The sequence below is a fragment of the Morone saxatilis genome, unplaced genomic scaffold (assembly GCF_004916995.1).
Source record: "Morone saxatilis isolate NCDOM2014 unplaced genomic scaffold, NCSU_SB_2.0 Contig14, whole genome shotgun sequence".
Taxonomy (NCBI): Eukaryota; Metazoa; Chordata; class Actinopteri; family Moronidae; genus Morone; species Morone saxatilis.
In genome coordinates this window covers 77,366-87,749 of record NW_023339696.1, presented here as the reverse complement: position 1 = coordinate 87,749, position 10,384 = coordinate 77,366, and the positions used below count along the sequence as shown (strand labels likewise).

General features: G+C 41.6%; 2 protein-coding genes across 2 annotated transcripts in view; one reads left to right on the top strand and one right to left on the bottom strand.

The window, feature by feature from the left end:
* Positions 1-1,093, bottom strand: part of snrnp70 (small nuclear ribonucleoprotein 70 (U1)) — a gene marked incomplete at its 5' end in the record, with an annotated part of 7,836 nt that extends 6,743 nt beyond the window's left edge. Inside the window, 1 exon segment of the mRNA XM_035654645.1 lies at positions 1,081-1,093. Within this exon segment, the coding sequence (XP_035510538.1) occupies positions 1,081-1,093 (13 nt within the window).
* Positions 1,094-2,272: 1,179 nt separating this feature from the next.
* Positions 2,273-5,773, top strand: LOC118323023 (protein lin-7 homolog B-like). The gene is made up of 5 exons (XM_035654935.1): positions 2,273-2,332; positions 2,536-2,607; positions 4,213-4,233; positions 4,348-4,557; positions 5,606-5,773. The coding sequence occupies exons 1-5, from the start codon at positions 2,273-2,275 to the stop codon at positions 5,771-5,773; spliced, it is 531 nt and encodes a 176-aa protein (XP_035510828.1).
* The last annotated feature ends 4,611 nt before the right edge of the window (positions 5,774-10,384 follow it).

Genomic DNA, 10,384 nt, shown 5'->3' with positions numbered 1-10,384 from the left:
CTGGTGTGGTATGCCCAACTCCATTTTGGCAGTGTCCAATCCTGGGGCGGAGGGCGCCCACTGTTGCTCGTGTAGGAAGACCGGTGGCAGGTGGGTGCTGGCGTTGGCTGGGTGGTTTCACTGTTTGTGCGGTGTGGTTGTGTGGCTTGGGCTCTGCGCACTTTCCGGTGGTGCTTGGGCTATCCTTGGCTCTCGGTTGGTGGCTACACGTTAACCGCTACTGGCGCCTAGACAGCTGTGCTTTAGCTAACGTTCGTGATCATCTAATGTTGGCTTGAATGGTAGCTGGGCTTACGGCTTGCAGAACACAGCTATCTATTGTAGCCTAGCGTTGGCTGGCGTGGGCTTTGCTGCTGGCCTGCCCGCGGGGGGGCTGGGTGGGTTGGCTGGCGCGCACCTACTTATCACCACAAAACCAAGGGTGCACGGAGCTCAGCGCGCTTGCGCAAAAGAGAACGATAGCTGCAAGAGCGAGAGAATCACATTAGCATATATATAGGCCCAAGCGTTGGTACCCTGCTTGTAATCTCACTCCAACAGAGACAGCACGCCAGTGGCACACGAGGGTCACTCCGACTTTCAGAGAGAGCTAAGATGCGTTGGTTACCTTAGCACCACCAAGTGCACAGCTGCTAGATCTAGCTAACGGTAGCAAGCAGATTGCAGTTAGCTTTATAACGTATATCCTTGTCTATACGTTTCTATGCATATAATTCACGTATTGAAAACGTGCTCCAACACTATCTACCGATTGATTATGTCGACTATCGACTAAATATAATCCCCCATTCAAACACAATCGTTTTAATACCTCGAGAGTTATTATACACCCAGTCCCTACACTGGAAGCAAGATGCATTTTAATATCAGGTGTCACCACGATTGTTTTGCTCCTAGTTTTGAACAATTCAAAAACTGTAATCAATCTATCTACAATATGTAAGAGTTGAGATGCGGAACTGTGAATCAAGGGCTGTTTCTACCAATATACGAATGAAGTGCGGTGTAATTAAAGTCAGTTTGTACATAACTGTAAATATGTTAATAGGTCTAGACAAGAGAAACATCAGTTAAACGTACCCGTTTGATGGGGGCCATAAAGACCTCAACACTCACGACGAAGCTTGGACTTCCTGTAGTTCCGTAGCTTCTAACAAAGACCCAAAATCACCATTGGACCAATCATTTCATTAAATCCATATTTGCTAATTCCACAGAGCTTGTGTAAGAAAACTTGGGGAGGAAAAAGTATGCTGTGATTTTAACACCTATTACCACCCGCGCAACAAACAATGTCCTTGCAAGGCAATCTCCTCTAACGTGGCAGCCCATCACTCCACCATCTTCTCCCTGTTTGCATGTCCACAATGCATGAAGTGTGTATTTCAGCCTGTGTGTGTGTGTGTGTATAAAATAAAAGAGTGAAAAGAACAATTTCTCCAATAGGGGATTAATAAAGTATCTATCTATCTATCTATCTATCTATCTATCTATCTATCTGAATTAATTAATAATTAAAGGTCCAGTATGTAGAATTTAGTGGCCTCTAGCAGTGTAGTTAGAGTGGCAACTTCTTCACTTACCCTCCTCTTAAGTGTTAAGGAGAAACTATAATGGCTGCAAGCACGCAAAAAATGTGAACCCCCTATCTAGATCCAGTGTTTGGTTTGTCCGTTCTTGGCTACTGTAGAAACATTGTGGTTCAACATGGCGAACCCCAGTTAAAAGATCTGTAAAAAGCAATGGGTCTATGTGCTTTAGATTGTACGCTTTTTGTTTTACATGCACAAAAGGCAGATGCTGAGTGTTGTGTGTTGGACTTACCATGGTGACACCATGTGCATACCCTCACTACATTAGGAGGGAAATATTAAGATGTGGAAATACCCCCACACTCTGCACCAGCGCCTCATGAGCAGGTTTCGGGGTTAGGTTGCCTTGCTCAAGGGCACCTCGGCAGTGCACAGGAGGTGAAACTGGCACCTCTCCAGCTACCAGTCCACTCCATATTGTGGTCTGTGGTCTGTCACACTGAGCTACTGTCGCTCAGCTAAATAATATAGAAAATATCATAATAAACAAACTAAATACAACATGTTAATTAGTGAGCTTTAGAGGTGTGGGATGGTGTACTACTCACTGCGCCAGGCTAGCTGTTCCCCCTTGTCTCCAGTCATGCTATGCTAAGCTAAGCTAACCACGTCCTGACTCCAGCTCTATATAACACACTGACATAAAAGTGATAAGAAAGCAAGTAGCCATGTTTCCCAGAATGATGAACTATCCCTTCAACTGTTCACCCCTTGTTTGCTTTGAAAACTCGTATATCAAAGTACTAACAACCTCTTGGGCACAAACATCACACCATCTCACCATGGCTTACCATCACATGTATTTGGAATCGCGATTTGCTAAGGTTTTGTTAGGTTCAATTTGTTTGTTTTGAATGTTTGTAATGTCCATCACCTGTGTATCCAGTGTGTATTGCTTTAATGCTGGTCCAACTCACCTGTGCTCTCCCCTGCTGTCTTTCAGGTATATGAACAGCTATATGACACTCTGGACATTGTCGGAGGACCGGAGGTGCGAGCACAGGCAACAGCCAAGGTATTACATGCAAACTTAGAACTAAAGAGCACTTCAGTAATGCACGAAAGGAATTATTTTATAGATATCAGGCCGTTTTATTTGCACAACTAGCACAGCAAACCAGTGCAAAGTGCTAGTTCCTGGGTGCACGGACTGTGGGTATGTCCTGGGGATGTGCACTATTAGTCAACCAGTTGGTTACTGATCTTGCTAGTCGACACCAGAAAAACTAGTCGGTTAAACTAATTATCATATTTTACAACATTGGTTAATTGCGTCTTTACACAGCCACCCACCACCAGCCAGGGATACAGCCCCTGCAGGCGGCAGCCCCTCGTCCCTGTTCTAATACCACTGTCATTTTTGTCCCACTTAAGTTAGTGGTGGAGAGAATATAAAATGAAAACTTAAAAGGCATCATATATCAGGTTATCCCACAACCATCAATCAGCCAGGAGAGCATTCTCTCTCTTCATCTAATAACACAAACAGTGTCTTCATTTCATTTCTAATAATCTACGGCGCTGTCCTGCCAAAGTTATTGTCTATATGTTGCCAATTTTAGTAGTACCCCAATGTGTTTACTGACATAAATGCTGATAATGTAACAAACTGCCCCCACATCAAATGCGTATAACCTATAGCCTTCCTTATTCTGAGATAAATAAAAGAGTAACTTGTGAAGCCTGGCTGTCAATCAATCAATCAATGACATATCAATTGTTTTCTGAGCATTTATTTACTAGTCAACTAGTCTAAACTAAAATTTTCATTTGATCAACTGCAAAATTAGTTACCAGGAACATCCCTAGTGTCTCCTAGCTCCCCTGTTATTTCGATTAGGCAGTGCAAAGTGCATTGTAGTAAACTAATATAAAAATAAAAACTAGAGGTCAGAATAGTAAAACAAATACTTATTACTTTAGTAGATATACATGAGTATACAGGAGTAATGTTGCATAGGGATCATAGTGTACGTTTAACGGAAAGTTAAAAATGGTTGCCACATGTGTAGCTGAATGGCAGATCTTCTCCAATTGTAAATAGTACAAAACATCTGTGATCTACTGTCCATATGTTGGAGATGAAGAGTCCTTCCATTTAGGCCAGACGTTAGCTAAAGGCAACAATATCGGTTTGAGCTCTGCTTAGGTTAACATCTGGGGGAGTTACTCTAAATAATGCAATGGACATAGATGGAGCAACAGACTGTCCAAAAATCTCCAGTGTGTAACATTATTTGTCAGAAATGGAATATAATATTCACAGGAATGTTTTCATTTGTGTATATTCACCTGAATGTAGGTAGTCCGCCATGTTGAACCGCCATGTTACTACACTTTCCTAGAAGGGACAAACCAAACGCTGGCTATAGATAGGGCCTTTTGCATTTTTTATATTTTTTCACAGAATGAGGGCTGTGGATTTCATCCCAAATTGCTTCCATTGGAAGTATGTTAGGAAGGGATTCCTTCCAGTATAAACAGGAGCACTGATTACAGCAAGCTGTACAAATCTACACTGGTGCTGTTTCAGTGTACAGTTGGGTTACCCCAGTTTCCACCAAGGCACTGCCTCATTTGAATGAACCACCCACTGTGTACTGTGTGCTGTACCACACAGATGAGCAACGTCGATGTCAAGGTCAGGAAAATATAATTTCAGGAATGTAACTGGAGATTAAAGGCACTCAAACTCATTTTATAACCATTTTTATGTGGAAATATCACACTGATCATACAGTTGTCCTCCTGACAGGCCACAGTGGCAGCCTTTGCAGCCAGCGAGGGCCATGCCCACCCAAGAGTGGTAGAGCTGCCCAAGACGGAAGAGGGCCTGGGCTTTAACATCATGGGGGGCAAAGAGCAGAACTCCCCCATCTACATCTCCAGAGTGATCCCTGGGGGGGTGGCCGACCGCCAAGGAGGGCTTAAGAGAGGAGACCAGCTGCTGTCTGTCAATGGAGTGGTAAGACTGAGGCACACTGAGAGGCTAATTTTAATGCCAGTTTTAAAACAACATTAAAAGGATAAACCATGAAACTTCCCCAGTTGAGAGTTAAGAATTTCATATTAGTTTTCTGAGATTGCTGGTTTAAATATGCAAATGATGCATTGTTTAATTTCAATGCTCCAATTTGCATACATTTCCAGAACAGGAATGTGAACATTGAAGACTTGCATAACATGATATACCCATGTGTTTTATATCAAAAGACTTCAGCTATCTGTAGAATAATGGAATATTTGTCCCGTGTGTAGTCTGATTTCTGAAACTATTCAAATCTCTTGTGAAAACACACCTTTACTTGTGTGGAACAGTTGTTTTAGTGCTTTGAATGGGTTCTAAAGTCTTAAGTTTACAAAAATAGTGGAGTATTTAAACATAAGTTAGTTTCTTTCAGAAGACACCCATCAATTAGGCACGCTGAAAGGCAGACACTGCTCTCTTCTCTTCCTCCTAGCGCACTGTATGAATCAGGTACACTATAACAAGAATATAGATGCGGAGAGACTACAGATTCAGACAGTATCGCAGAGCTATTAATAGAAACATTGCAAAAAAGAGCCAGCTCATTTGGCAGTTTTCGCGATGTTTTTAGTTAGAAAATATTCCACAAACCAGGCCTCTGTAAAAAGCTTCAGAATGTAGATAGGAATAAAACTTAATGGTTTTGTGTATGTAAGTGCTACATACAAGTAGTATGTAATGAAGTATACATTTCACAGACATAGTAAAAGTGTAGTCAAATAAACACCTAAATGTGTATTTTGGGCATTTTATTTCCACTAGTCTGAAAAAAGAAAAAAAATTGCCCAAAATCTCAAAATTGACTTTTTTGCCTATAGTGTCTTGCCTTGATATTCATGCTCAATACAAATACTTGAGGTTCCAGATGATTAATGATAGCGGAAAAAATATCAGCCCCAGTAGTGACTGATATGAGTGGCACCCTGCAGACCTTTGGTCCCTCACAGCATGCGGTCTGAGATTCTTGTGTGTTGGTGCGATGCAGAGCGTTGAGGGGGAGCACCATGAGAAGGCGGTGGAGCTGCTGAAGGCTGCCCAGGGTTCAGTCAAGCTGGTGGTACGCTACACCCCAAAGGTCCTGGAGGAAATGGAGGCTCGCTTTGAGAAGATGAGGAGCGCCCGGAGGCGACAGCAGCACACCAGCTACTCGTGAGGCTGCTTGTTAGTCTGCACCTAGTCACCACTGTTAATATATGTACGGGGACACACTGTCAGCGTGTGCAAAATCTATACTACATGTTAATTCTAAACTACTTGTAGTACATACTAATCATCACAGCATACAGTTTCAGTAATTAACATATTGAAAATCATCATACTGCAACAATACATACTGTGGAATTTCTCTCCTTGGGTCTGTGTGGGTTTTCACTTACAATTCAAAGACATCTAGGTTTGATGCATTGGAAAGTCCAGACACCATTTCCACTTGTCTTATAATGTGATCTGTTTTAGGATACATTATTGGGATAATGATATCTGATCACAGACCTTTGCAATTACACCCGCTCTTATTATGTGCCCCATCTTTCCCAATTCTGCCTCCATTATGATCAAATCTCAGTGTACAAATAAGATAGGTGGAGCTGGCACACTTGTCTCTGGTCAAGGAAAGACTAGAAAGCACTAAGATATGCAAGGCGAGGATCAGGTGATGTTGATGAAGACAGCTAAAAGCCTCAGTAATCAGAAAGTAATGAATACAAGCGGGCCCCTGTCTGCCGGGAGTCTTCTGAAGTGATGTGGCTATATGGGCTCTAGAAGTGCAATGTATGCCCCATGCATTTACAATTGCATTATAACGTGCATTGTTCCTGATCCAGATAAGATATCCAGATACAGATCATATGATCACATATAGGTGGAAATGGGTCTAAAGAATGTGTGTTAACAACGTAAGAGCGATCGCCATTTACTTAATGTATGGTTGGATGTTCTTCTCATAGCATCCGCAGGGACGTTCTACACGAGGACACACTAGCAACATGGTACTTTAGCTGGTGTTTACTGATTATTATGGTGGCCGTATGTCTTATTGCAGTTTAGCTTAGTGCATGCAGCGTAATGCTCTGTCTCTCTTCCTGTAGATCTCTGGAGTCCAGGGGTTAGCTGATCCAATGCCTCCATCCAACTCATCGTCCAACCCTCCTCACTCTTCTGTTCCAGGGGGAGGCGAGACTGTAGATGAGAAGCAAAAAACCAAAGTAGCCTGCCAACACCTGTTACCTGAACTTGTTCATGAAGCCAACACTGCAGTGTAGGATTTTGTCCCCTCCCTCTTTACCCATTTCTTAGAAAAATGCAGAGTAAGCTTATTGTCGGACCATGCCTGTAATTTTACCTTCCCAGTGTGAAACCATCCTGTTACATAAGGGCAACACATTCTCTTTAGTGTGGCTTAACTGGAACCTTACTCTCAAGTTTTACTTTTGCATTCTCATGTAATGCACTGCACTCCTCAGCAGTGTCCACTGTCTGCAGTTAGAGCTCAGTAGCAAAGGAAACGTGTTGAAGCTGACCCCGCCTTCACCACCCTTTCTCTGACGGATGTCCCAGCTAGAGGGCTAACCATTAGCATTATGAAGATCTACAATTTAATCAGTGGCTGGCAGGGGCCATCGTAGTCCAGGTTTTGAGAATTGTTTAGTATTTATTTATTTATGTATTCATTTATTGCATAATTATTTGTGAAATAAAGTCTAACTGTGTAAACTAAATGCTGGCTTTCTCAGACATAACAGGACTTTTGCTTGTTCTGTTTAAGAACTGAAAGATTTGTTTGCTAAAGACCATGAAACACTTACAGTATGTCTATACCATAGTCTGATAAGATATCAGAGGTGGGGTTAAAAGGAAATGAGTATGCTAAACTCACAAAACGACCCATTGCGGAAGGAAACAACCGCAATACTTGTAAAAAGTAAAAGTAAATGTAGTGATTAAGAAAAAAATGGCCATATGGCAGAATAGGTGGGAGGAAGACCATAAAGGAAAAGACAGAATTCGGAAATAAAAAAGGACTATAAAGAAAGGAGCATCATCATAGCATGACTCAGATTGGATACACAGGATTAAATTACTTGGGAAAGGGACCAGTGACAAATGTGGGAGCTGTGGAGTTAAAGAAAACAAACATTGTATTGCACCAAGCAGAAAGAGAACGACTGCATCATAAAGTCTGAGTGGAATCTAGGTAGAATTTAAGAAATGGGGCACCCTGATACCTCAGCTGGTAGAACAGGCACCCCCATGTACCGAAGCTGAGTCATTGCTATAGCGGCCATGGGATTGACTCCGACCTGTCATCTGCTCTCTCTCCCCTTCAGCTGTAATTATATGTATGTACCCATATATATAACGTTACACACATACGTATGTAGCATGATGTTACACAGTCAGTCGGTAGGTGGCGGTGTGCACCTTAAAGCTGCCAGTTAACAAAGAAATGAAATAGAAACAAAACAGGAAGGAGGAAATGAGGGAAATTTAAAAGAGAAACAGATGATATCCGTCCTGAAATCTTCGGATAACAAGACGTTTAGATAATTGTCAGAGAGAGAGAGAGACAGCCTGAGGTCTGTATGACAGGACTCACTGCTGAGGACTGTTTCTGACCGGACTGAATCAGGTAACGTTAACTTAACGTTAGCACAGAGATAAGTTCGGTTAATGATGTGTTGGTGTTAGCGGCTAATTGTGTCTGTCCAAACCAACAACTACTGTCAATGGTCCAAACAGACACCAAGTACTGAGCTAACGTTACCTTTATTTAACACGGGACTGTATCAGGAATTAGCTAACGTTAGTCACTAAAAACTGTTAGCGTTAGCTTACTTTATTCCACTAGCTAACGTTACCAAGGCAACTAGGCTCGTCCAGGTCATAAACTGGCTGAATGAGTTGGCGTTGTAATAGAACTTTAGTAACTTTGTTGCGGAATAAAGCTAACAGGTTAGTGTGCTAACTGACTACATTTAAAACCGTGTAAGTTAACTAAGTTAGCTAACTAGTCTGTTACTTAAACTAACGTTACCACCAAAGGCTAACTGGCGTTCTGTGTTTAGTTCTACAGGTGTTTTCACATTACACTGTTTCTCTGCTAAAAATATGTGCAAGTTATGTGTGTAAGTTAACTTCAGTCAGTTTAAATATTACAATACCAAAACTTAATATGATCAAATTAAAACAGTATTGCATAAACGGCAATCAACAATCAAACATTTCCATCTCAGTCTGTCAAAATTCCAGGGGCCTTGAAATGTCCTCTTTTGTCCAACCAACACTCCAACCCCACAAATATCCGTTAACTGTGATATAACGTTGAAACAAAGAACAACACAATGTGACACACTCGAGAAGCTGGAATGGGGATATAACGTTATAATGTTAAGATGGTTTTTTGTCTGTTTATTTTGAATTTCTATCTATTTGCTGAAAGCTGCTGTAGTGAAGTTTTATGAAGATAACTTTTTGTTGTGTTTGCTGAAACTTCCCCTATATCCTGACAGTGGTACACAGAAAGTGTGAAAGTTTCAGCAAATACGACAAAAAGTTAATTCTATAAAAGTTACTGCAGCTTTAATGTTCTCTCTTTGTTATTTCCCTTTTTTCTTTATTAACATTACTTTTTTACTTAAATGTTGTCATTTGTGTGTGTTGTTCTTTGGTGCTGTGTGTCATATATTAAAACTGATAAGGTGTTATTAAACGGCGATGCTGACGTTTACAGCACAATTAAAGTTAGGGAACATTAAAAACAAACGTGTTCTTTAAAGTAGTATTCCAGTGGAAATCAGAAACAAGTCTCACTGTTGTCCTTTCAGGATGAGGAGTTCCTCCTCCCTCCTCTCTCCTCCCCCCTCTTCTGACTGCCTCCTCCCCTCCCAGTGGTACGGCCTGTCATGTACAGCCTATGATTAGAATAATAAGACTAATTAAATCCATATCGCTGTGGCTCTGAAGCACAGCAGTGTGTGTGTGTGTGTCTGTGTGCGCGTGCCCACTCCTCCTGCTACTGTTGCCTACCATTCGAACCAGGCTCCACAGATGACAGTGGGTTACTGTGGAAAGCCCTTTCAAACATAAACAAACCATTATAAATGCTCAGCTGTTGAATGGAGTTCTTTGGCCTCCGCAGACAGGCAGCATGTATAGACTTTCCATTTAAGGCTGCGTCCAAGAGCGGGAGACTCTTAAAAGAGCCAAGAGAGGGAACAGTAACGCTGTGTATAAATAGAGAGAGAGAGAGAGAGCTGTAAAAACCAGGAGAGAGAATAGTAATATTGTGTATCAACAGAGACGGAGACAGAAAGTGAGACAGTCTGAAAGTTAAGACAGAATAATAGCACAGTGTATAAACATGAGAAAGGAGACAGAGAGTCATACAAACAAGAAAGACAGACACAGACAGGGACCAGTGGTGGAAAGTACCTAAGAACATTACATAAGAACTGTACTGAAGTACAGTTTGAGGTACCTGTACTCTATTTTATGCTACTAAATTACTACATTTCAGTGTCCCATATTACTTTTTGCTCAGGTAAATACACTTTGCAGCAGTAGTTCTCAACTTGGGGTCTGGGGACCATCAGGGGTCCTTGAGGGGGTTCCTGAGGGTCCTCAGAGAAATAGGATATATTTGTATCAGAATATATAACAATGACTGTTCATATAGGTTTCACACTCTTCACACCCTGTATCAATTTGGGGGTTGAGAACTACAGTCTACTAGTTACTGTGCATTCAACTTTGCTCCAAGCAAAGG